The sequence below is a fragment of the Calidris pugnax genome, unplaced genomic scaffold, assembly GCF_001431845.1.
Source record: "Calidris pugnax isolate Ruff unplaced genomic scaffold, ASM143184v1 scaffold4, whole genome shotgun sequence".
NCBI lineage: Eukaryota > Metazoa > Chordata > Aves > Charadriiformes > Scolopacidae > Calidris > Calidris pugnax.
The window spans coordinates 1520630-1548190 of record NW_015090781.1 but is presented as its reverse complement, the minus strand read 5'-3'; the positions used below and the strand labels follow the sequence as shown (position 1 = coordinate 1548190).

At 48.0% G+C, this 27561-nt stretch overlaps 1 protein-coding gene across 1 annotated transcript in view; it reads right to left on the bottom strand.

Annotated features, from left to right (window-relative positions):
* HPSE2 (heparanase 2 (inactive)) overlaps positions 1–27561 on the bottom strand; it is a 131409-nt gene that overhangs the window by 87399 nt on the left and 16449 nt on the right. Inside the window, exon 3 of the mRNA XM_014957401.1 lies at positions 24846–25007. Within this exon, the coding sequence (XP_014812887.1) occupies positions 24846–25007 (162 nt within the window). The remainder of the gene's footprint in view (positions 1–24845; positions 25008–27561) is intronic.

The window sequence follows — 27561 nt, the reverse complement described above, 5'->3', positions numbered from 1 at the left end:
GTGGGAGAGCCGCAGCCAAAATGCAAAGCCCCTCTGTCCAATCCCCCATTTACGGGAAGTGGCTTTTCTTCTCATCAGACTGTGGGTCACAGGCCAGTTCTGAGGGCAGATCTGCAGCTCCAGACCATGGTGCTAGGATTCAGGAGAGTTGGGGGCTTGACCTGGAGAATCACAGAGGTCTGGTTGACTCTTCATGGGACACAAGTTCCCTAAGGATTACAAGTACAAGCTGAATATCACAACATATAAAGTAACTTCTGTGGCAATTCTAGTTCCTCAAACCTGCTTGGGCTAGAGCCACTGAGCAGATGGGCCTCCTCGCTGTCTCTTGCAATTTCCTTCTGAAATGCAGGAGAAAAGCCACACAGGAACAAACAGGGGTAAAATATGTAAACTCTCTTGAGCTTCAAAGAGCCTCAAACATGCCAAGGAGCTGTGGAAGGCACAGGAGGGTGCCTTACTGCATCTACCCTTGGCCAAACGCCAGCGTGGGTCGCTGTGTTTGGTGGCAGAGCCAGAAGTCTCCATCCCTTCTCAGTAACGCTCCAGTTACGACAAGTGCCCAGAACACCCAGTTAATTTCCCATGTGCTCATCTTGGGCAGAAACAAGATTTGCCACAGCCCAGTGAAGACACCCCGAACTGGACACAGTAGCATCTGAGAGAGCTCATCAAGATCCCTGCTCCTGATGGGCCCCAGGGGACAGTCACTCCATTCTCTAACCACAGTGTTGTAAGACGCACTTGATATAACATTTCAGACTCTTCACCCAGCAATTTAGAGCAGCTCTCACCATAAATTGCAGGACTCAGAAGCAGATGACAGTCATTGTTTTAGAAAATGGAAGAGTTGACACAGTTTAACACAAGAAGTCCCTCCATTGTCCAGATTATTTATCTTTCTTTTGTACTGCAGAACCCTCACCCTGCGCTGGGTCCTGATCTGCTCAGCACTAGCACTTGATTTTAAGAAATCTGCTATACACCTACTGCAAAATGCACTTTTTTTTTCTTTTAGTGGAGATATATATATATTTGTGTGTATATATGTATCTCCTTGAATGTTTTCCCCAACACTCCTTTGTTTTCTTGCAGCTGCAGCACCAAGTCACACGAGGTAGTACCTCAGGCATGGGCAAAAGCTTGACAGTGGCAGATAGTAACTTGTGCCAGTCCCTAAACAAGAACCATGCAGGATTTGAAAAAAAAAAATTGAGGTAAAATATTAGTATCAAGATTTAAAGCACAAGTATTTTCATGTATTGAAGTGTCTGGTGAAGCCAGAATTTTCAGAAGACTTTGAATTAATTAGTGATACCAGACCAAGCATTTGGTAACAAGAAAAGGTTCCCCGAGAGCAGAGGGAAGAAGGGTTGGCTGTGTGTATCAAAGAACAATTCTTGTGCCCAAGTTTCCAGCAAGTTAATGTGCTTTGTGTTATGCATTTCAACTTCGGCTCTCCCTTCACATTATTTAGCTGTTGAAGAAATTTTGGGCTTTGCACAAACAGTAACACAGATATTTCAATATTAAACTCATTTTCAATTTTCTGATGATCTCTGCCTGGCAGTAATCACAGGGAAAATAAAGAGATAATTACAATAAGCTGCTGAAAGAGTGAACAGCAGTTATTTCTTAATTCAGTAGCCTCACATTTTATGTGCATGTCTCAGCTTCTAACATCCATGAATACTGTGTTAGTTTAACCTATTTTGCAAAGCTCAGGAGAAAAGATTAATTTAGCTCTCTTACAAGTCTCTCCAGTGGTTGAATACACTTTGCTTCAACAAAGACATTGCAGGCAGTCCAGGAAATTGCAAGAAAAAAGACATTAAGGCAGTGCCATATGTGATGTTTCTGATACTTACAGAGATAAGGTAACTTACACACTTTCCCATCATGAAACAGATACAGAAGGAAGGGCATTTTTTCGTTATATTGAAAGCAAACAACTGAACGTAGTGTTCCTAAATGCTCTGAAATGTTAATGGTGAAATATTTATTTTGAATTGGTAATATACTTGCACTTTTTTTTCCTCCTTATTTACAAAGTTAGTAGAAGACCAAGGAAGATCTGAAAATCTTAAATAGCAGTTGACAGTGGTTTTGTTAAAACCCAGTAACGCCTTTGAATGCCAATAGAAAATCTGTCTTTACTCAGTGTCACCTCCTTGCAAGGACTTATTTGATCCTCAAAGCAGCCCTGATACTCGTGCATCCAAGCTGTACTGGACATTTGCTTGCAGATACTTTCCAGAGCTCCAATGCCTCTTCTGGGTTCTCCTGTCTTCTAAGCTTAGAGAATTATTTTCTTTTCCTCTATTTATTCAAAACCAAACTGTGCCCATTTACAGAAATGTTCACTTTGATTCAGAAAACGTGCAAATGAAAACACTACCCACCTTGTTTCTGTAACAGGCACCTAGGATTTAAGGACCTAGGATTTAAGGATTTCAGCCTGGAGAAGAGGAGGCTGAGGGGAGACCTTATTGCTCTCTACAACTCCCTGAAAGGAGGGTGTAGAGAGGTGGGGGTCGGTCTCTTTTCTCAAGTCACAGGCGACAGGACAAGAGGAAATGGCCTCAAGTTGCACCAGGGGAGGTTCAGGCTGGATATTAGGAAAATTTTTTTCACGGAAAGGGTTCTCAGCCATTGGAATGGGCTGCCCAGGGAGGTGGTTGAGGCACCATCCCTGGAGGTGTTCAAAAGATGGGTTGATGTAGTGCTGGGAGGTATGGTTTAGTGATGGTGATGCTTCTTGTTTGTTGTGTGGGTGTCTATTTTTGTCAGTGAGGTTGACGGTTGGACAAGATGATCTTTAAGGTCCCTTCCAACCTAGAAGATTCTGTGATTCTGTGACCAGCTTAGCCAGAGTCCTGCAGCTCATCCCCAGACACCACAAGGTGCCCAGACAACCCTCCTCCTTCTTCTGCCCACGGTGGCCTTGGGAGGGTGCTGCCCTCTCCCCACAAGGGCACCATGGGCTTGGCAACACCACCACCACCAGCAAGTGCTGAAAGATCAAGAGTTGCCCTCTTGCCTGGGCTGGGGATGTTAATGGATCCAGTGTACTACCTATGGACACAGGGCAGCATAAATCCCCAAAATTTCCCCAGGTGTACCAGAAGCCATAGCCATGATCCTACACAGCCAGACATAGTTGAAAAGGGAGTATCCCCCATCCCTCATTTCGTCCCACCCTAAGTGGTCAAGCAGCTCCAGAGAAGAGAGATGGAAGGTGCTCACACTGCACACAGAGAGCATGGTTTGAAGAATTTGGTGCCGGTACATAACCTGATTTTTTTCCTTTGCGTCATGCAAATGCACATTGATAGAGTGGGCAACCCTCAAATCTCCCTCCCAGGGCACAGTCACATCCAGGGAATAACTCTGGAGTCTTTACAAGGGCAAAGCCTGGAGTGTTGCTGTGCCAAGTGCTGCATCATGCCTGGAAAAACGATACAACAGAACAACACTTGGCAAAGGTATGAAGAACCCCCCAGGCTACCCAGCAAAACACACTGACAAACATCCCTCTGAGACACCACCGGATACTTGAACGTTGGGCAACACATGGGCAACACAACCATGTTGCCTTGAAGCGCTTGCTGAGAGTCCGACAGCCTGTCAACAGTGCAACAACGCTGCTGAAACTTTGAAACGTGAAACTTTGCCAGGACTGCAAAGGAGGGAAGGTATTTCCCAAGTGGTATCTTTAGGTAAATATGATAAAGGTTCCCCCCAGAAAGCACAGAAAGGGTAGGAAGCAGTTCATGGTACACACAACACAGGGATGCTGCAAATATGCAGCAACTCTAATGCTCCAGATGTGCTCTGTGCATATCCAGATGTGCTCCCATTTGAAGTCTCTGCTATTCCCCAGCTGCACGCGTGACTCATCAGCACATGTGCCAGAGCAGCTCCCAGAGCACGAGGTCCCTGCAGTGCATTGGGTGGCACATGCTGAGGGACTGCCAAGGCACCTCTCGGCAACTCAACCCTCCCAGGGGGCAGAGCACCCTTCCCACTGGTGCACAGCAGCACCCCACCCCCATGGGGCAGCATTGAAGGGCAAGAGTAGTTCTGCTTTATCCTATCAAGGTCGCTGGATTACAATATGGAGAGTTATAAAACAAAAAAGCAGTATAATGGATGCACAGCCTACAACTGCCTGCAATTTAGATCCATGATTTGCTGTTAGCTGATTCCTTCCCCATGGTATCACCCAGTCATTCCAGTTGATGATGGGCCATAGCCAAAAATCCTTTGCCAGAACATGCTTTGAAAAAGCAACCTCAGCTTGGAATACAGCCTCTGAATATCTGCTTGCTCAGTTCCAGTAAAGTACTGAAGGGAAGTGAAATCTTCCAATAATTTCTGGTCTCTCCTATTCTTTTTCCGGTTGCTCACTTTGGAGACGGTAACATACAAATCTCACTGTTTCCCTCCTCTTCCATTATCTGCTCAGGACCGCACTCTGCTAGCTCACACTGACACTGATGTCCACACTTCTGTCCAAAAAGCCTGTTGTTCACTTCACACGTAAGGGGAAGGATTGATTGTTTCAGCCCAAACATTTTTGCTGTGTGTTTTTGTTTGTCCTGATTTACCTTTCAAGTTTGGACAACTCCACCGATGCATCAAGCTTCCCATAAAATCCCATAAGAATCAAGAAGTAATTACCCTCCAGCAGTCAATACGTCTTCAGCCGTGTGCTGAAGTTACACAACATGCAGGCAGAATAAACAATGACATTAGGAGGGGGGGGCCCACCCATGCCCACGTTGGCAGGTCCCCCCACAGGGTGTCAGGATGCCATCCCATGTTCAGGCCAACTGAGAGGTGATGCCACCCAACAAGGCAGAGAGATAAGGACAAAAACCAGGTGCCCACCGTCTTCCAGGGAGCTGGGTTACACAAGGCATCACTCCTTTTGTTCCTTACCCCAGTACTCAGCTCCTGGCAGGAGCTCAAGGGTTTTGATTCTTTGGCCAAGGACAAAGCCAGAAGGACAGGGGCAAGTGAGAGGAAGGAGGATGCCTGAGTGAGATGCATCCCTGCTTGACCCCATAGCCTGCCAAAAGTTCATACAAAGAAAATAGTCTGCAGTGAACCATCAGCCGTGACTTGCACCAAGTTTCCTAGTGACAATTCTGCTGGTGAAACGTTCCCCACGCTGGAAATGTCAGCTCCGAGTCTCTCGTGGTCCCTTAATCCCACCACAGACCTGACTAGGATATAAACACCATCATCTTCACCGCTGCTTGGCACATCATAAATACAACTGCTTGAAGCTGGCTGTTGGTCACTTGTCCAAGGGATGGTGCTGTGAATTCAGAGAGCAGGCGAGTCTGCACAGGAACGGCGCAGGAGAGAGCGGGAGACAGCTGTTTCGTTTCTACATCTTACAGGAAAATATTTCCATGAAGTGTAATGTTTGGAAAATGTCTAACAACCTAGTTCATGCTTTCTACAGATTATGTGGACTTAGCATTTCTGTTGTCTATACTGGGATAGATGAATAGAGAGATAAAAGGAGGCACGAAAATATAAGACACTTGGAATGCAGGAGAATCCACAGAATGTGCGAAAAATGTAGGAAAAGCTAAATAAAAGAAGAAAAGACAAATGAGATATTGTCAAGGCAGCCAGTGAAGCAGCAGGGTCCCAGTTCAGAAGTGGAATCAGTAAACGACAAGCAAGGTAGCTCTTACAGAAAGCCTACATGGTTTTTTAACCCTGGAATTCACTAGGGGGAGTGTGTAGACAAGGGCGGATGCCAAAACAAATCTGTTTTCCAGAAGAAGAAAAAAGGAATATATTGGGAGTTCGATCACCCCAGAACAAGGGCTCAGGGAAGGAGGGGACTTCTGTGCTGGCCACACTCAGGAAACGTCACCCAACAGCTCTCAGGAAGGGGGGAGGCATCCACCACCCCTTGCATGCAGTGACAGCGGCTGGGGGAAAGCAGTTTTGCTCACTTCCAGAGCAAGGACCAAATATCACCGGCCTGTAGATGGGACTTGAGAGAAATGCCACAGAGAAGATCTGGTGAATTTGCTTGGATTTTGCCTGGATCTAGGAGACAAAGCTATTAATCCTTCCTTCATTCTCCAGCTTGTCATAAAAAACCTGGAGTGTTGGTGCAGAAAAGCCACAGTGCAAACACAGCAGCTCACACTTGTGTTACAGTCCCTCCATAGCCCAAAGGCAAGCAAGCAGCATTTCAGACACACCAGAGACACCATGTGCCACATCCTGGGCTCTCCTCTGCTCAGGAGGAATGGGAAGGTAAAACCCTGTGGGCACCTGTGCAGACAGAGCATGGAGGAGCCCAGCAAGGAAGCACAAAGCTCAGCCAGAAAAAGGAACTTTAGAATCACAGAATGGTTTAGGTTGAAAGGGACCTTAAAGATCATCCAGTGCCAACCCCCTGCCCTGGCCAGGGACACCTCCCACCAGACCAGGTTGCTCCAAGCCCCATCCAGCCTGGCCTTGAACCCCTCCAGGGATGGGGCAGCCACAGCTTCTCTGGGCAACCTGTTCCAGGGTCTCACCACCCTCACAGCAAAGAATTTCTTTCTAGTATCTCATCTCAGTCTACCCTCTTCCAGTTTGAAGCCATTATCCTTTGCCCTGTCATTACATTTAAGCACAGGACAAATGAAAGGTCTTGCCTCAAAGCAAGACAACCACAAAAAGGACCTTCCTACTAATCCTGATGGAAAATACCCCCATCTAGGAAAGGAACATAAAGGACTAGGATATTCTGGCAGGGATTTCCAATGTACACACGCTTGTATGGAATGGTCTGTGCAACAAAGCTAATCCTAAACCTCTGGGGACGAGCTAGGCTCAGACACACACAGTCCAACTCCCCTTCAAGGTCTTGCCTTTCCTTCATGTGCACTAAAAGCAATTGTATAACACTTGGGCATTTGACCCATCCAAAACTCCCCAGAGTGTCCAGTCCCTCGCATTTAAGGGTGCATCAGTGATTCCCAGAGAAGCAGCAGCTCCAAGCTCCTCTGCATGTGGGCATATCCACATTTCCAGATGGTTGGCGGCCTGTCAGGATTCCTGCATCTGTGGACACATCTGGGCTTCCCAGACATGGGGCAGTCCAGTCAGAGTCCCTGGGCACGCACGGCAGCATGCAAGGCACTTGAATCCCCCAAAATCTGTCTGAACAGTGACATACAAGAGGACATGTCTGGGGAAACCTGGACAGATGGTGACATGAAGAGTCACCTACCCCAGGAGATGCAGCCAGAAGAAGAAGTTGGTGGCATCAAAGGTGAAAGACAGGCATGACAGCCTGGGTCCTTCTCCTCACACCTTCTACCTGGAGGTAAACCAGCACTGCACCTCTTGGAGACAGGCACACAAAGCTTGTGCTGCTGCTTCTGGACTATCCTGTCCTCGCAAAGAGAAACAAGAGGCATGGAGTTACTCCCAGTCCCCGTGGGGCTGCCAGAAATAACACAAACCTAACATCTCACACCAGCTGGCGAAGAGGACTAATCCAGCTTCAGAAAGTGCTTGACAAAGAGCCAAACCTCCCATCCAGTTCTCATGGCCCCTTCCAGCCCCCCCAGACCCGGTTCCTCTTCTGGCACGATGGTATCCCCAGCGCTCAGCTGACAGCAAGCTGCTCCTTGCAAGCTGCTGTCACCCTTTGGAGACACTCTGCCAACCCACCCCATGGCAGCGTGCTCACCAGGGACTCCTCGGGGCTTCTGCTGTCCCCACACCATGGCCAGACACGCCACAAGAGGGGTGGCTCTGAAGTGGCCAGACCAGAGGGTGGTGGGGCAGCAGACACAGCGGGGAGCTCCACTCCTTCCTCCCTCTGCCCCAGTCCTGGTGTTGCAGCTGCACCTCTCCCCTTGAATTAGGTATCCCAAGAGCTTCCCCTGCCTGTGAACCTCCAGTTCTCTCCCTCCTCCCACCAGCTGGTGCCTCTTCTGAACCCCCAGCTCCAAAGCCTGCAACCCTCTCTACAAGAGGAGCTTGGTCATATTTTTGCCTCCCTCTTACCAAACACCTCTGTTGGCTCCATGCTCACTTCAAGCTGTGAGGGGGCTTTATTATTATTATTATTTTTTAATAATTACTTTCCAAATGCAGTCTAATGAGCGGAGCACAAGCATCAGCATCGCAGTAACTGGGTCTGTCTTCATTTCCACCACCAGCTTGCAAAGCTACAGGCGAGAGTCATTGACTCAGTTGCATAACTAATTGCAATTAATCCAATGCCCTGGTTGACGACACTGCACATCCCAAACTAATAGCTGTAAAGCACTGTTTAATTTAGACGTGTGTGGAAACCAAAGGTTTATTTCCATGGCTGCCATCATATACACCTCAGCTTTGCTCCTGCTGCCACAGCCCTCCCTGTAGCCCTGCCCTACTGCAGCTCCTGCATTGGAAAATTAATATATGTAAAAAATGATATCTATAAGAAAGTGTTTTTCCTCTTGAGTCAGTGCGAAGGAAGGAGGCTGGCACACTCAGCAGCCTTCAGGCTGTGTGTAAACAAGCCAAAAGAGGACGTGTTTCAGAAAGAAAAGATAAGTCCAAAAATGAATTTTAGAAGGGCGAGTCCCTTATGAAAAGATACCCTGCATAACAAGCGGATAGAGCTGGGCAGAGCTAAATTCAAAACATTCCTCGCCTGATTTGGTCTGCAAGGTTCCTATCTTCTTCTGTCACACATTATTAAATGTGGATCAGAAACAGGATCTGGGATTACAGAACAGACGGAACGTGGGACATCAGAAGACACCTGTCCTATAAATAGGAATCATTTACCAATTCAGAACAACACACACATGTTTTGGCAACCTCTCAGCCAATAAAAGCAGAAGCCCCAACATCAGAATTATCCAAGCGCTATTATTTTAAATGCAGAACAATGATTTACATCATCGTGACTGACTTAACTCCTCATTTCCCAAATTCTCATCATGCACATCTCCAGCGAATCACACCGAAAATCAACCCTGTTTGAAAGAAGCCCATTAGAAAAATCCATCCCAATTTCCAAACAGGAAAATTCCCTCTTTTTTTGGAAGAGAAGAGCAGCGACAACAACAAAAAGCAGAACTTCAGATTGAGAGCTGTTAGTTTGGAGCTACCGGTTTCTTCAATAGCTTTTTGCCTGCATCCCCACATCCCAGGATTTCAGCTTCCAACCTCCAAAGACAACTCAGTATCTCAGCCTTCCCACAGCAACGTGCTCACAAACACACCGATTTGGGATTTTGCACAGAATTGCAACACAAGGGGCTCCGATTTGTTGACACTTGGGTTTCTAGGAAAAAATTAACAGAAACACGTGCAAGGGTCTTTAGAAGGGAACAACGCGAAGTGCCACTTCCAAACAGGTGCAGCCGATTATCCGAGGCAGCATCGTGCCGGAAAAAAAAAACCAAACAAAAAACCCACTCTGTTTTCTTCACAAATTTTAAGAGCACTAAAAAATTCCAGATAATGGGAAGTCCCTGAAGCTTTTGGAAAGTGTTTTCTCATACTCCGTACCTGGTATGACAGCTGCTTCTTTGCAGCTATGGGGAGTTGTGGTTTTCCATTTGTGAAAATTCAAGTGAAATCTATCATTTTTTGGAAAGAGCCTAAGTCCTGGGGTTCTCAAATATCTTTACAGGTTGAACATTTGGAAAGGATCCAAGACTCCAATCGGAGCCTGAATATGTGGAAATATTTAACTCTCTAAGAAACAGTATATAAAATAAGCTGTTTCTCTGCTTGATGACTATTTCAGGATTGACTAATGACTTGTCATGGTGCCAAACACCACGGAGATGGCTCAAGAGGATAATTTCTGAAACTTGAATTTGTAACATTCTATCAAATGAAGACTATTTCTGTGTCAAAACCCTAGATCTGGGAATTTATATACAGCAAGATCATAAATGAACTTTTGGACACCAAAGTTCAGAAGTAGCTCTACTACATTTATTCAATGAAATATCTGCTAAATTTTTTGGTTTTTTTTTTTTAGGGGGAATGAACAAGCTTTAAAATAAAGTAGGAAAATAAAGACTACCACATCAAACATAGGGCCCTCCTGGGGAAGCTCTTGCATTTCAGCTGGGTCCAGGTCTCGTTTTGGGGAAGGATTTGGTAGCAGGGAGCGAAGGCTGCCCCACTGCCCTGGTCAGCACAGCAGCTCCTCCCTGGGGGGGGGTATGGTGGGGAGAAGAACCTGAGCTTGCCTAAATTCAACTTCCCCTGGTCAAAACCCCCTGACCTAAACTTGATCTTTCTTCTAGTACCAATGCACGTCACGCCAAGGCCAGGCGGGTTCTGGCCTCAGCAGGGACTGAGTTCAGCTCCTCTCTTAACCAGGACAGAACTGGAGCCCGTAGCTCGTTCCCAGCAGAGCAAAAGGTCCACCTGGCCGAGTCACTAGCAAAGGCTAACAAATTCAGTCTGGTTTCAGGGAGCAATTAATTCCTGCCATCACCTATTCTCTAGGAGGCACAATGCTCATGTTACACATTTATTCAGATTATAAGGATGGAAAGGACCATTAATATAACATAGTTTTGCTTCCTGCTTAATAGGGATTAGAGGATCTAACCTCATAATTACTACACAAAATCCATAACTTCTGTCTGAAACAGTTTCAGCAGGAGTCTGGCTTTCAGGCTGACAGTGGCTGTTAATCCATCTCATACCTAGGTAGAAACATTCCAACTTTTGCATTATAAATCTGCACATTATTAGCCCAAGGTTGTCCTGCATTAGGCTTTAAATCATAACTTCTCCTTGTGCCTTTCTTCGCTAACATTTTGAGCTATTTGCTCTGAAATTTTTCTTCCCCTTGTTGGTACTTGTACATTATGACCAAGCTATTTTTTAATTTTCCCTAGGTAGATGGTTCTTACTAAAACCCTGTCTATAGCTCCATATTTCTAGGACTTGGTCACATTTATTGCTCTTTTCTGAATATTTTCCAACTATACAGCATCTTTTCTCTGTTAAAACGGACAAGAGAACTGGATGTGGTGCCCAACACTGCCTCACCAACACCATTACCAGCAGCAGGGCTTCTCATTGACTCTCAGAGGGTTGGGCTGTGCCTGTCCTCTGGCTGGGGCTCCGCTGGCGTTCCTCCTGCCCACCCAGCTATCTGCAACATCTCCAACTCCTTTCTCACTATCTGCTCCCACCTCACAGATGTAGCTTAGCCTGTTAAGTCCAAATTTACGTTCAGCATCAAAACACGTGACTGTGTTCACCTGTGACACTCTCAGGCACCGCTCAGAGCCTGCCAAAGCCAAGCAGCAGATTTTAGCACCAGTCCCCTGACACGCTGTGTGAGATAACTGCAGGCTTTGGCATGGAGGGGACAAAGATCCAGCAGGTGCTAAAGTAGTGATGTCCATTTAATAACTCACCACTTAAAAATAACCTTTTGCTTGTCACCAGTGTGACGGGGGAGCCGCACCAGTTGGAGGTAGGTGTCGTGTGGGGCTTTGGGAGCTTTTACCAGTGCCTGAGGGGGCTGAAGCTTGACACCGGCGGGGCAGGGGACCAGGTGGAGGGGGGAAAAGAGGGCTGGAAGTCAGGTTAGCAGGAGAGGCTGCCAGAGCACCACGGGAGGGAGGAAGGAAAGGAAAACGTTGCGAAAGCCAAGCAGAAGGGCCAGGAGGGCAGATAACCAGCAGAACAGACTGGGGTCCTGCGTGGCAGGAGGGGAGGGCAGCGCAGCAGCGAGTGCGTGGGGAAGGGGAGAGGGAGCAGCACGAGCGCGGTGCGAGGCCACGGGGAAGATGCGGCTGCGAACCACAGGCCTGCGGGGAGACATGAGCGGGGTCAGCAAGGGAGACACACACACACGGAGCTTGGTTTTGGCCAGGCTGAGGAGAGCAGGCAGCCATCCATCGTGGGGGCTCAGTGGGGTGCACAAGGCTGGCTGGCAGAGGGAGGGAAGAGGTCCCCACCAGGGCATTCCCCACCTCAGATGAGCATATTGGATCCAAACCAACACAGCAGCCCATAACCTTGAGGAGAGACCTGAGAGCAGGATCTCACGTCTGTGGCAAAGGGGCACGCAGAGGGCACTGAACCTGGCCAGGAAAGGAGGGTGGCCGCATGGAATGGCATCCATCAGTAGCAGCTCTGCCACTTTGCTCCTACATGCCAGCCTCATGGGGCACAGAACAGCTGTGGCACGGGTCACCTGGCAGACTGTGCCACCACCTGCATGAGAGAACTGAAATTTCCTTTTCCTTCTACATTCACCTGCTGAGGGACTCAGAGACCAGCAGAGCAGCTGCTCTAGCCAGAGCCACAGGTAGCCTTCTGGAGGTGTGTCCTCCCTGCCCTCCCAGCTCTCCCCATGCAGCAGCCCCCCTTGTTTGCGTGGGGAAGGTTCCTGGGAGCAGACAGATTTCTGCCTTGCAACTTCAGCATCGCTGACCCCGCATCTCACCCCCCTGGCTCACACCAGCAGCATGAACAAAGTGTCTCACACCACAACCTCAGAGGTCCCAAGATCTCACATCAGGCTCCATGGCAGGCTCAAAACACCCCCAGCACCCTGCTCTCACACCACCATTGCCTTGGGGTACCCAGAGCCAGCCCTCCCCATGCACACACACTCCCAGACACCAATGCTCTTGTCCTGCAAGGGGATGGAGACATCCTTTAAGTGCCACGTGTGTGAGTAAAGGCAGCTCTGCAAGGCAGGTTGGGCAAGAGGCAGTGCTCCATGCCCTGGCACACACTCCTAAATGCAAAGCCTCCATAGGCACGTACTTTTGCTGCTGTGCATGCACAGCCCCATGGGTACAGCCTCCTGCCCATTTAAGGGCCATCCCTGTTCCCAGGTTCCTGTTGTATGGAGTAGATGACACACCATGGTTTGGACCCACAGCTTTCCCGGGCCGGGGAGCATCTAGGAACAGTTATACAAGATCAAAAGGTTTCCAGAAGGATCTTCTGCAGTTGGTACAACTGTTACTTAGTCAGACATCTAAACAATTTCTTGGCCTGTGCCCCCTGCAAGCATTAGCCTCCAAACAAATCCCAGAGCTGAATCAGTTTCCTCCATTTAGAGATTCCACTCAAATTGTTTCTAGGATTCCCATCTTTCTCCTTCTTTTTGCTTTACAAATATATAAATAGTCACATCGTCATACGAGACAAGTAGAGACTGACTCTTATGGGTAAAAAAACAGATGTTTCCCAATCTTCCCTAACAAAGTAATATTTTATATATGGCTCTTCAATGGATTTATAGCCAATGAAGGGATGTTACTACATTAGCTCATGGAGGGGGTGGGTGATAAAAACTGGAAAGGAAGAGCCAGACAAGGAGAAAAGAAGCTATCCAGAGCACTGCAATTGGAGAAGCATGACAAATGGGCAGCACAGTTTTAGAGGGCTTCGACAGCAAGGCAGATTGCCTGGCTGGGAGTGATTGTCCACAGCTGGAGCATCGCAGAGACCATCTGGTATTTCTTAAACATGCTTTCCCCAGGTGATCCGATTCTTGGAGTGCCCCAGCAAAGAGAAGAAAAAAGGCTTGCTAGTCTCAGCCCCATTTCCAGGGTTCCCCTAATTAGTTAATAGAATTATATTTGAACCGGTTTCAGTTTCCCCTACAAAACTTTTGCTTTTGCCACCTTTTCAACAGGGGAAAACTTTTGCTTTTGCCACCTTTTCAACAGAGGGAAAAGGGGGGGAAAAAAAAAAGAAGAACAAAAAAAAAAAAGAGTATTCAAATTCCTGAAGCTTTAAACTTCTTTAAGAGAGTCATTGATTGTGTCTCTTGGCACAGCAACCTAATATAAAACTTAATGAAGTAAAAAGAGATCCAAAATTTCTTTTGAACACCTTGTAACCCCTCTTCCCTACACCACGTTTAGTTGCACAAAGCACGCATTTCCACGGACTCTCACGTTACTCTCCCACCCCAGAATTTCCATCCCCAGCACTAGCCTCCAAAAAAGCACAGCGTAGACTACATGTGGGACTGTAAACCTCTTTTTTCTAGGATTCTGACCCTTTTCTCACCTTGGAAAAATGTTAAGGAGTGTAATTGACTGTATGTGCCACGCGGTCTGTACGTTCCCCACGACGAGGAGGGCTGGCAGAGCAGAAGCCCAGCGGTGTTTGCTGCTGCCCTTGTGTTCCCCATCAGACAGCCCCTTCCTGAGCCAGGAGCATCAGGAACCAGCTAACGAAGAAAAAGAGCGAGAGAAAGCGGTAAATAATAAATGAAGGGACAGATGGAAAAGGGGTTAGAGCAAGCAACTGGAGACCAAGCCTTGGGAACCCAGCCGTGTTCCCACCAGCAGGCAGTGCCCCCACCGCGGTGCCGGCAGGAGCCAGGCTCCGGCCACAGACATTATCCCGCTCGCTCCCCGCCAGGCCGGGCTTCCCACCCGCACCTCTCCCCTCCGCTCTCTCCCTCAGTTAGCCCAGCCACAAAGCACGGGTCTGTCCAACACGTATCCTGTTTGCCACAAACACACCCCCCCCCTCCCTCCCCGGTTCTCAGCTGCAGGATTCCCAGCAGCACGTAAAGAACCCTTCCTGCTGTTTTTCGCAGGGAGCAAACACATCGGGACGGTGCCCGGAGCACTGGAGCTGGTGATCCTCCTCCATCTGCAGCAAGATTTGGTGACACAGCAACGTTTCCGAGGAAAACGTCTTTAAAACGCAGGGAACTTGCCAGGCACAAAGTTCCCTTCTCCGTCCTCGTGGGCAGCCACCTTCCCAAAGCCTGAATTTGAGAAAAGCTGGCGGGAGCGTAACCCCAGTCAGAAGTACATATACAAGGTGCTACAATTTCTCCAGGCTGAGAAAAATTATCCAATTCAATTATTGGGAAGAAAATACTGCAGAAAAGAATCCAGAACATTTAAAGGTTTTTCTTTTAGTTCGTTTTTAGGGGGTTTAGATGGCCAAAATCAGCATATTCCACCACCACGATGGAAAGGGATTTTGGTTGGAAACCCATCCTTATGCAGTGGTATAGCCAGCAATAACAGAAAACAATATAAACCGTGATTGTAAAGCTAGAGAAATGGCAACTAATTGCAAATTACAAAGCGTAGAAAATTAATAAAGTATTTAAAAAGCACAGTGGAAAAATTCGTGCCTTGCCAAGTTAGTGGGAATTTAAATAGAGAGGAAAGATGGGAAATGTGAACAGAGACACGGATCCATTATTTTGTGCACGCAGTAAAATTACCAACGTAATTACAAAAATATAAATACATGCGCTCTATATGGGGGGAAAAGATATGATGATGAGCTCATCATAAGACAACGATGCACTTCACAGTTTACTAATGACCAAGAGATGTATTAGATAACATCTGCTTTGGATAAACACTGTTAAATCACCCACCCTGGATTATTTGCACCTCCGACCGCGCTAAGGAGCTCTCTGACCTGCTGATGCTAATTTTTAATAAATCTTGGAATGCCAAGTAATTCTAGAAGGGTAGGAGAGCCCTAACCCTGTGCCGGTGCTTAGGCAGGACTGGCTGACCCGGGGGGTGACAGCCCGTCCGTCTGACAGCAGGCCCAGACAAAGCAATTAGAAGCCAATATGAGAATCTACTGATCATTCATAATATTCATGTCTCAACTAATTACCAGCCAACATATGTTGTACAGAATCACCCTAACTGGTGCTACAGCTTGATTGAAGGGCTTGCGTTAATAAAAATAATGTGGTGTAACTGGACAGACAGAAGTAAGACAAAAAATGAGACAAAAAAACGTATCCACTGCCTGCTCCCCATCCCACAGGATGAAGGTTTTTTACCAATCATTTAGATAAAAATAAATGCAAGGTCCGTAGAGGCAGGCTGCAGATAGCACAACCCTAAGTTAGTAAATAACGAACACAACAGCCCCCCTTTAGCCTGTGATCGGATTTGTATGGCTGGATGGCCCCCATCCAACCCAGAGAGCTCTAACGCAGCCAAGCACAAGATAACACACGGACAGGAAAACAACACGGAGCTCCTGTCTCCAGGGTGGAAAAGTCTGTCCTGCACGGCAGCAGTTATGGCAGGACTTTGGAGGAGTCAAGCTGAAGGAGCTAAACCTGTTCAGCTCATGAAAGAGTAAAAATCCGTAAGAATTGAGTGCTGCTCACAGGCGTCACCTTGGAGCAGGGGGAGAGGGGGTTTCTAACCCCATGGCGAGGGGCAGAAGGAGCTCCAGGATCTGTGAGTCAGAGTCAAGCACGATGCTGGCACAGGGGGAAGGTGTCAGCACGGCAGAGGAACATCACCCAAGGTGGTCTGGATGATCTTGGGGCCAAGCACAAAGGCAGGGGGTGAAATTCAGTAGTACAAAGGGCAGGTATAAAGACTTCTGCGTAACATAAGAGTGGAAGGAGCCCAGACACTGGCATACTGGGGGTCTGCTTTAGGCTACAAAATCAGGGAGATCAGAAGCACAGGCTTATTGGGAGCATCTGAAACACAGAACTCGCTGGTAATTAGGGACCTTTAACTGCCCACACATTTGCTGGGAAAGGAAGACATCAGACACAGCCTTGCATCAAGTTCCTGGAATGCACCAAGAAAAAAAAAAATAATTGTGAAAGAAGAGACAGGAACAAAACGAGGAAGGAGGCTCCTCGAGGTTTGACTCCCAGTAGCGGAGGAAAACTGGGAAAAATGCACAAAGGTGGAAAGAACCATGGGCAAGGGAGCTAGAAGTGTTTGTGCTCGTTAGGAATAGAAGGGAAAACAGCAGCAGGGTAAAAGCAGTGCAGTGGAAAGACTTTAGTAAACTCAGAGGGCTGGCAGGGGAGATTTCATACAGAATGAAAAGGGAGTTCAGGAAAGTGGGTGTTTTGTAAACACTCAGCACGATAAGAGAACAAACACAAGTCATCTTGGTGTGGGGGTAGGACGGGGTAAATCACAGACTGCTCCCCGGCTTGCAGCAGGGGAAGGAGAAATGGAAACTCCATCAGACAGACGAGAAGGAGCACAAAGCGACGGCACCAGCAGAGAGGGACAGAGCTGGAGAGCTGAGTGTGGAGCAGAAACCACTCGCAGCGGTAACGAGGGGACATTTGATAACTACATCAGTGGGAAGAGACAGACCAAAGGGTTCATCACCTCCTGAGCAGGGAGGAAAGGTTAATAGATTGGTTTATGCCACTGAACACACCACAAGCTCTTCCAAAGGTGTTGGTGTGTGTCAGCCCTTCCCCCTCCCACCGCAATCTGGTTTCGGTTAGGTTTATGTGTTTTCTTTATTCTCTACACAGCACCCAAAACCGGCTGGTTCTGGTAATGACATTACGTATTATAACGTACATATAATTGCTAATTTTAAGATACACAATTTATAAAATACCTTCTCTTGTGAGGCTAGTTAAATTTGACAGTAAATTGAATTCAATAAATACCAAACACATCTTAAGAAGCCCCGTTCCCCACAGTTACAAAAGCAATAACCAAATCAGATAATGAGAAAGCCAAAGTGTTGCTTAACGGACCAGAGCGTCACCTGAAAAAGAGATTCACCTTCATGACCCCTCTCACACACACACACATGCTGTCAGCACACAAGTTGTAAAACTACTAATTAGGTTAAGAGGAGGCAGGGGATCCCAGGGGTTTGGCTCGCAGCTGTCTCAGGCAGCGCAGAGGTATAAATTGGGACACGATTTCACAACAGCCAACAGCTCGCAGAGTTAAAGCTGAAACATTTAATGCTTTTGTTGGGTCAGACTTCATGAGAAAGGACAGCTCGGGCCACAAAGTTAATGCAATTAAAAGCAGCGGAGTAGAAGCGTAAGGCATAGTATCACATAATATTGAGATTATTGAGATAGTATTGAGATAATATTGAAATTACTGAAGCCTGATGTTGTCAGAGAGTTGCTGATGGACCTCAGCCTATCTCTGGGAATTTCTGGAAGACAAATGAGGTCTCAAAAGACCAGAAAAGGGCAAATATAGTGGCTATATTCAACAAGTTGAAAACTTAAGGCAGTTGCGGGCCAATCAACGTAACTTCAATTCTTGGAAAAAAATTGAGAAAAAAATAAAATCGCCAAACAATCCATCTGCAAGGAAGGGGTGGAAGCAATAGCCCTGCCACGTGACATCAACCTGCTTCTCTTTGACAGAGCAAAAGGCTCTCTACACAAGACAGAGGCAACAGATGTTCTACACCTTTACTTTTGCAAGGCGTTACCTCCAGTTTTGTAGAACATTTTAATTAGCAAATTAGGGCAATAGAGTCTAGACGAAATTCCGTACGGGGAACGTGCAGCTGGTTGGGAAATGGTACACAGAAATGCAGGCACGAACAAGCAGTACTGTACTCCAAAATAATAATAATTAAAAACTCCATGATTAGGAGGGGTGTACAGACTGCAGTGTCACACGCGAGATCCATGTAATAACCCCGCTGCTCCGCTCAGTCAAGAAAGGCCTCGGCTGCCTTTCTGGGCTCATTTCAAGGCAACACACTTCAAAAAACAGCCCAGACCAAGTGGAGAGAGCCCAAGGGACTCCAACAAAACACAGAACCACGCAAAAAAAATTTAAAGAGGCCTGAAAGGGACCTCAAGAGGCAGAATCAGCCGTGCATGTGTCATTCAACTTGAAAATAACATGGCCGTGAGGAAAGAAAAAGAAAGGCGGTTGCTCAGTGTAGAGAACAAAAGTCTTTGGGGAAACGTGATAACAAACCTCAAATATGTAAAAGATTTCTGCAAAGAGGAAAGGAGTGCTGTAAGCTGCTCTCCACGTCCACGGGGAGAGGACATGTTGTAATGGGCTTAAACTGAAGCAAAAGATTTTAAGAACACCAACTCCAAAATGATATAGATAATTACACCCTGGAGCCGATTACACCTCTCTCACCACAGGGGGTTTAAGGATAAAGCCGCATAATTTGAATCAGTTAACAGTGATGTCCCCCCAACCTGGGCAACACTGGGCACCAACAACCCCCTGGCTTTACACAGACGTACCCAGGAACACAGTATATTTCAGCTATGCACCAAATGCCCTCAGAAAGCCGCGCAGTAAGAACAAACAACCACTTGGCTTCAGAATGAGCTCATACGAATGACTGGTTATGGCACAAAAATACTCAGTTACAAGAGATTGGTTTTCCCAGTTTATTTTTCCCGGCACCATCCCCTCAGTTCCGATCCCAAGGTCTCAGAAGACACCTGCTAACCATCCTCAAAATGGACCCGCCAACTCTGCTGGTTATTAACTACGGGTTCAGTACAGTCATTGTTTTAACAACATATTATTATTTTTCTGGTCCCTTCCTCCCAGGAACGCCCCCTCCCACCCCCCAAAGTGTTTCAACAGCAATTCTCTCTCCCTCTCTCTTTCCCATAGGAGCTGATGACATTATTGTCATCCCCTTGCTAATCTGACTTCTCCACCAGTACCCAGCTTACAGTTATCAAGGAGACAAACTCAGGGAAATTATTTTCACTGCATATTTAGCTTTGAATGCTGCTTTTTCTTCTTCAGCCCCAACAGAGGGTTCGAGCCCTGCAAAGTCTGTCTGTTTTTTGTGACTGTATCAGCAGGTCACATAGAAGATATTGCCTTTCCTTATGCACCTTTCCCCGAGCAGAGTACAGGTACAGCTGGTTTGTCATGGAAAAGGCTAGAAGATGCCCTCTTGAGGTCCTTTTCAGATCTATTTTGTACAATGCTGTGGATAATGTGCATAAGGGAACGGGCTGTAATGGACAGAAGGGCAGACATCCTGATCCAAAAGCCACTGGTAGGCCTGTTGCAAAGCCCCAGGGAGCATTCTCCTCGAAGGAAAGCTGGGGAGCAAGCCCAGTGTGGACCACCCCAGCGCAGCACCCAGTAAGACAGCTAGGAGAGGTATCACTGCTGTAGGGACCACAGGACCTTTAGGCTGCTTATCCCAAATAAGGTGCCAAAAAAGGGAAGGAAGCTGCGCTTACCCCTGTGACAACCCCCCCAGGTCCCATCTCAGACGGTGGTCGCCCCGCCAGCCCCATGGAATTAGCTGTAACGGGAGATAAAACCATCTCTCTCTGGAGAAAATTCAGGCAAAACCAAGCAGAACAGCCTTTCTGCCAGGCAGCACAGGCACCAGAACCAAAACCCTCCGCACACAGACCCCCTCACAAGGGCAGCCCCTGAGCCATGGCCCCCTCCAGACCCGGCACACCACGGGACGTGTTCTGGGCCCTGCAGACACCTCTTACGCCAGGACCACCATCTCACAACCCCCCCAGCGTTCAGCAGAAATCACAAAACCACTGGGGGAGGTTCACAAGTGCAGGAAACACAAATGTCACAGGTGCTCACCCTGAGCCGTGTGATTCCCTGCCAAGAACAAGCACGACTGCAGCTCCCCACGCCTTCAGAGGAGAGGAGAAAAGCAAATTTCTGGGGGGCAGCTTCTCCCTTGCAAGCTCTTCACGCAGACACACTGCCATTACCCTCGCTCCGTGCTACCCCTGTGCATAATTGCTCTGCAGTGGCCACACACGTTTCTGCTCCTGCATGATCTGCTTTTCTCCCCACTCCTGCCACCATCGTGCACCCCCACTTGGGAAAAGCTGACACGTACCATCCATCACCACCACCTCACGCACCCATCCCGCTTACCTGGGATGAAGAGGGTCTCTGCCTTGTTGCTAGAATCTCCAGAAGTGGCCCTTTATGAGGAAAGCCTCACAAAGAGCTCACAACTGCTGTTATGGCAGAGTTTATGTTATTAGATGACCCTAACAGAGGCAATGGAATGCCAATGTAAAACACCCCATTGCCATGTTGGATGCAGCCAGGGAAATGCCCTCTTCAGCAGCTGTTCCCAGCAGCTCCCACTTGATTTTAATCCCCCTGTTGTCTCTCAGTGTACCTGGAAGAAACTTCATGCTAAACACCCTCAGCAGGGTGGGACCTCAGAGGAGCAACTGGGAGCATTAAGTACTCTGTGGGGAGGGTCTCCTCCCATAACCGCTGTTTCAGAGGCTGTGTGGCATGATGTGACAGGGTGGAGGGCTCCCACCACACCACAACTGCACTGAAGAGCTGGTGAGGAGAGCGCAGGGTGTGTGGTGGGACAGGCTGGGGAGGTGTCATCACATCTCCTGATGCAGAGGAGTAATCTGCACTGTAGCTTCAAGGAGAAGGTAGAGAAGAAAGAAGAAAGATATTTTTTTCACTTTTCAGAATGAGAAGTGGGGCACTATTTTGTTTTCTCAGGATGAGAACTCTTGAAAACAAGCTTAGGGTTTGTCCTTGTATCTTGGGAAGCTCAGTTACACTTAATACTTCAATACAGGAGGGGACTGTTTTTCACATGTGTCTATTGATGTGAATAATTCCCTGTTCTATCAGGCTTAACAGGCTTTACTAATAACAGTGCCAAAGCCCGTGGATACCCACTCTCGTACAGTACAAGGCAGTACATGAACTCAGCCCAAACTGGCACCACAGAGGGAGGGTTTCAGATTTAGTCCAGCAGAGCTCTGCCCGCTGCTGTCCCGCTCTCCACAACCTCATTCCATACAACCTGCATGTATGTTGGGTCTCCACCACCCCGGGCAGCTCTTCACACCTCACCTGCTGCCAGCCCAACGCTGCGTATTCACCCTTAGCTCCAGGCTCCAGCATCACCTTTCTGTCACCTGGACATTCCTCCCAGGGGATGCTGAGGAGAGGAGCCTGCTGTGACCATTGTAACTTCTACTCCTGCTGATACGAGCCATAAAAGAATCACCACTTGCTCCACCTAACTTGACTGGGAAGAAGAAAAGAAGTGTTTCTAATAGAAAGATTCCTCCTCCTCTATCCCACTGTGGGCTGAGCTGAGCAAACCAGTTCCCAGAGGGGAGCAGGCGATGCTGTGCCCTCACCCCCTGCTCTACCACGGGCTCACCCCAGAGCGTCAGAGATGCTGATCTGTGAAAGGAGATACCCATCTCTGAGCACCAAGGAGGAAGCAGCAAAGATTAATAAGCCTCAAAATGTTTTACAGCTTTTAAATAGCACTGTCACAGATCAAAGACTATCACTCATCTCAGAGAGGCAAGCTGGGGCAGCCTAGAAAGAGCAGGCACAGAAAGCAAATGCAAGAGAAAGCCTGCAGACAGGAGCCGAGGAAAGCTCTACAGAAACCGAAGTGGCCTAAGCCAGTCTAACATGTGTTCCTGGAGGAACGAGAGCCAGAGAGACGGCCTGGTTTCACTCAGTCTCAGTTGTGTCTTAGCACAAGAAAACACATTTCATTTTAAGACGCCCTCTTACCTTGGAGGTACCTGCTGCTGGGAGCAGCTTAAATCCCAGTGCAAAACCACAACCCTGCCAGATCGCTGAGATAAGGAGCACACTGGGACCCATATGCAACTGGTGAATAGATTTGAAAAAGCTCCTGATTTACATGGATGCCCCAGGGACTGCAGAATCACACTCCTTGCACTCCAAGGGCTTTCATTCTTCAGGCCATCAGGACACTGCATGGAAGTTTGATGGCAGTATCACTTGCCCACACTTGCAGGCAGTGTGGGAGGCCTGATCGATAGTCTTTCGAGCTGCTTGTGTGACTGTGTCATCTGGGAGGAGGAGGAAGAGAAGAGGACTTTTTATCCACATCACTATAGTGGTAGCAGTAGTAGCACCAGAATAAGGAAGCCTCACAGTGGTATTCCCACTTCCAAGCTCTCCTAGACTAGCTATCCCATCGTAAAGCACCTTTATTTCCACATGACTTTGGGCAAGACATTCCATTTACATTTCCTTGATATAACTAAAGTGCTGCAGGAATTAGCAGTAGTAGGACCCCTCAGAGGTGTGGGGTTGAATGTTCCTCCAGTCTGGGCTGGAGACTGAGCACTCAGAGTAAACGCACTGCATGACGCCAAGTAACTCCTGGCTACAGAACTCCAGGGAGGAAAGAAATCCCATTGTCAGGGATCCCCTGGATATTCCATCCCTGCAAACTCAGTCCCTCGCTATCCCTCCCCAAAACAGGTCTGGATCCTTGCTCCTGAACCTCGCCCCACGGACCTTGCTGCTGATCCGGGGACTCCCTCCAGCACTGTACAGAAACATTGTGCAGAGCAAAAAGAAGTCCTCAAGCAAACTCTGGCTGATTGAATTTTGAAGGTAAGGAATGCCCTTCTGCAACAGATGTACAACCCCCTCTGCCCACCCCAAACACCAGATCCATCACAGAGAAGGGAAATATTTACACAAGTTAGTAGAGTTCCAGTTAAATATTATGCTTAGCTGTCTAGAGTCCATGTTCTCAGTCTACGCCTATGAAATAAAAGATTAAACTTCATAACAATTATGAAGTTGCTCTGCTCACATTCAAAGGGAGTTAAAGGACATTAAAATAGTTCTTTGGGTAATATTCTGGTGAAATTGCTGTCTCCCCCCTGGAGAGTTAGAGCTAAAACCTTCTGAACTATCTTGTAAACACACTTGGAAAGGCTAAGAGCTGAGCTGATAACCAGGTAGCACCTCTGCTCTGCAGGTTCTGTAAAATATGTGAGCAATGCTGGAGAGCTTTTGAAGCAGCGAGGGAAGGAGGACAGGGGAGAGCAGCTTCTCTTCTCAAGGGAAGTTTGTTTAGTGGAAAGTAAGCAAGTTGTCAGGGGAAAAGCTGACAATGTTGATTCCAGCAGTTGTACTGGGAATAAACAGCCAAGTGGATTACGTTACAGAGAATGAGAAACGGCTCTGAGGATCCCATTTAAATGCTGGGCTTTCAGGAATGATGCGATTCAGCAATGCTCCTGGTCCCGATGCCCACGGCCCCCCAGGGCTGAGCCCTCTGCCAGACCTGATACTGCCCTCCCGCCCCTGGGGGATCCCCAAAAGCTCCAGCAGAGCTGAGTCCCCAGGGGACCCAGAGCTCACTGCACTGCTGTCCCTGGAGAGGACACAGAGCTGTGCACGGGCTGGACATTGAATTAGGGCTGGCAGCAGAGGAGGGGAGGGTGCACAGACCCTGCTTGCCTCTCCCAGCCCAGCAGGAGGGGAGGGCCACCACGGAGCTTGCCATCTCCTCCCCAGCCACAGCAAAGGGCCCTCTCTCCCATAAAAATCAGATGCCTCCCTGCCTTTCACAGGAAAGGGACCCGGCAAGAGGAGAAGGGGATCTTGTTTGATTTATTAGTCTCTTCCTCCTTCCCATCGTCTGTGGCTCATCCAGCTGTAGTGATAAGGAGAACAGCTATGAAAGGACACTGCTGGCTGCTGGGAACCCATCCTTCTGCCCAGTCAATGCCTGAAGACATCGGTCCTTTACAAGCACCATTAAATGTGTATCCAAAATGTGGCAGTCTCCTCCATCCTTTGAGATTCTGTTCCCTGGATAATACAAACAGTTGCCAGAAAAAGAGTATCCTCTCATCTCTGTCTGGGCCATTATCCCTTTATATTTGCTCTTTAATATTTACTGGGTTCACACAAAGTGCATGCTCTGGAAAGAAAAAAAACTCAGCTACAGCTTAAAGGACTCCAAATTTAGTAATTGCTGCAGCCCCATCGACGTGAACGGTTAGCAGAGAGATTTCTCCAGCACTTCACGTGCCGTGGTATTCTGCTTAGGTCAGACTGTAGGAAACATTCTGTCCAGGGGCACCAAATCTGGAGTGTCTGCGTAGGTGCCAACTGCAGAGGCCTTATGAGTCCACCACGAGTTCCTGCAGGTCTCCTTTCCCTCCCAGCACCCAGTAATCTTGGTAGGAAACAGAGGCAGCCAGAGAGATGCTGATTCATACAGAGGTGAAGCACCCGAGGGTTTTAACACACCTGTGAGTCAGTAAGAACTAGCCCCAGCTGGTCTTGCAGCCTTACCTGTTAATGTGAGGTTGCTGTATGTGTTTGAAAACTGCTCCTTTAACAAAACCAAGTGCATCTGAGCTGCCTTTTCCCTCTGTAGCTCCAACATTATGTCAGGATGCTGGGCGATCTTACAGCCTTTCTGCTTATCCAGGGCAATGTCGCTGCGAACAATGTCTACAGCAAAAGGGAAAGAAAAAAGGGAGATGGCCAAACCTCAGCTTTCGTTTTCACCAGATGCTTGGATCAGAACCAGCCAACACGACAACCACACAACCATCACACAGCACAAGCAACCCAAAAAGGGGTCCAAACCCCTGGGATCCACCTGTCTGATGAACCTCCTCTGCTCAAGTCTCCTTTTCTCCCCCAGAAAGCTCAACTCATTGACTTTAATGCACTAACACAACCTGCTGCCCCTTCTGTCCTTCACCTGCCTGGTAGTTATCTCTTTCAATAATGACCCCTCCCTTGAAGGAAAGTGCAAAAGTCTCCCAACATTTATATTACGATCCTGTCACTGGTGTGTTTGACACTAAATACTGAGAAAAGGCTAAATCCCATTCTGGTGACCCCACGGCTTCCATTTGCCCTTGCCTTGTCCAAGAGTTGATGAAGGTGGCTTGTTCTCACCTTGTTTATCCTCAGTGCAGCTATCACAGCTGGAGTTAGGTCAGCATGGCTTACGACTCTTTGAACAGGTTTCTGTGCCCTTCTAACTCCTGACATTCAATTTGGGAGTCAGGAGGGTTATTTAACAATTGTTTTCTCTTCACATGAGCATTTTAGAAGTCATATTGTGAAATAAGAGTATGATATTCCTCCTCCTAGAACTACTCACCTGCTGGGGAAAGGGAAAAATAGAGGTAGCAGGACAGAACAAGAATCAAGTAAGATGTGTCCAGTCTCTAAACAGGAGGGGAGTGGTGCAAACTAGTCCTTGCAAGGTCCCTTTCTGAGTTTATAAAAACTCTGTAACATACTCAGATCCACAGGCACCATGTGCTGTGTTAATTCTTACAAAACCTTAGGCAGCTAGCACTGATAAGGAAGGATGGAAATTGGAGTTCTTCCACCACATTGCATGAGATCACCCTTTGCATCACGAGGTTGTGCTTTGCTTGCTTTAATTCCCATCTAGCTGGAAGTTTTTGAAGGAGCTTATTGTCAGAAGAGACCAGTTCCATTAGTGTTATGCACACCAAGGAACACCAAAGTTATTTGCAATAGTCATTCTCCTCTCTTGCAAGGTGTCAAATCTCAGATGCAGCAAACCTAAATTCAAAGCCCTGCTGTGTCTTGGGCTAGCAGGGAACCCCCACCAACGGTGGGGTGGAGGACTGGAAGCCACATTATCTTCCTGTCTCTCGGCCTCATCCTGGAGTCACTGTGCTCGCCTTGCCTGGGCTGCGCTCTGTCTGACTCTTTACTGGATTGTTTGAGATGAACACAGCTTCTCTAAAGCCTGCCTAAAAAAGACTGCTCAGAACAGTATTGTCACCAAAGCCCTCATAGTTAGGGACATGAGGTCTCTCCTCCACCCACAGCTATCATGCTTGGGAGTGGAGACAGGGCAGCAATCAGCTAGCATGAAAATATGGCTCAGTTATTTCCATGTCCTGCACAGGGGCTTCAATGCAGAGAGATAAGATGGAGCAAGATGAAGGAATAATATTCCTCTGCAGATAATTAGCCACCCAGCCATACACACACCATGTGCTTCTGGTGCACAACCTCTTAGGTGACACTGAGTAAGACTTGAGCCTACCCAAATCCTTCCCAACCAATGAAGTGGCATGATAATACAAGCCTGAACCTCTACTGTGGGAGATATTTGGAGAACTGAAGACTGAGAAACACAACCTTATCGCTCTCCTGCACCAGAAAGGCTATCACTACAGCTGCTGGTGTCACCTGGAGCTCATGCACAGTTATTCACCTTCCTGGGTGATGGACTTCCTTTCCTGCAGAACTGAATGCAACAGCTGTACACCCTCCATCCCCAAGGTAAAATGGAGCAAAACACACCAAGGAGGCCCTGGTGGTGGAGAAGACCAAGAAGCAGAGAGGTTTGAAAAGAAATGGTCTCCAGTTCTCTTCCAACCACTATGAGGGAGTCCAGGTTGAGTCAAAACAACTTTGTTTCTTAAAAGGCATGGAGGGCTCCTAAAACCCTGACTAGGGCCAGTGTGGACCCATGTGGAGGAAACCCTTGGTCCCTGCCCTCCCTCCCCTGGTCAGGGCCCAGCCCAGCACCTTGGAGAGAGCAAGGGGATGTGGCAGCAGGTCCTGGGCGACACCCCCACCTCCTCCTCAGGGACCACAGGTCACAGCAAACACACCGCTGTGAGAGGGATTAGCACGAGGAAGCCAAGCCACATTCAGACAAATCCTCGGTCTCTCCTCAGCTGCTGAGGTCTAGGAGAATTTGTGCAGGGCACAGAAAGTGGGGGCAGCCGGCTTCATGGGGTTCCCAGAAAGCTGCCGCTGTGGACATCCAGGAAGCAGAGGCAAGACTTGCAAGGTCCTGGCTTCTCCGGTTGATGGAGGACCCAAGGAACTTGCCCAAGACCTTAAAATGAAGGTGGACTCCACATTCATTAGAGCACTGGTTTCAACAGTGGGCAGAGGTCTGGGACATAGAGCTTCTCAAAGGACTCAGTGCCTGGACACCCAGGCTGTACTCAGTGCAGGGCAGGAGGCACCTCCACACCACCCTTCTGAAAATGAA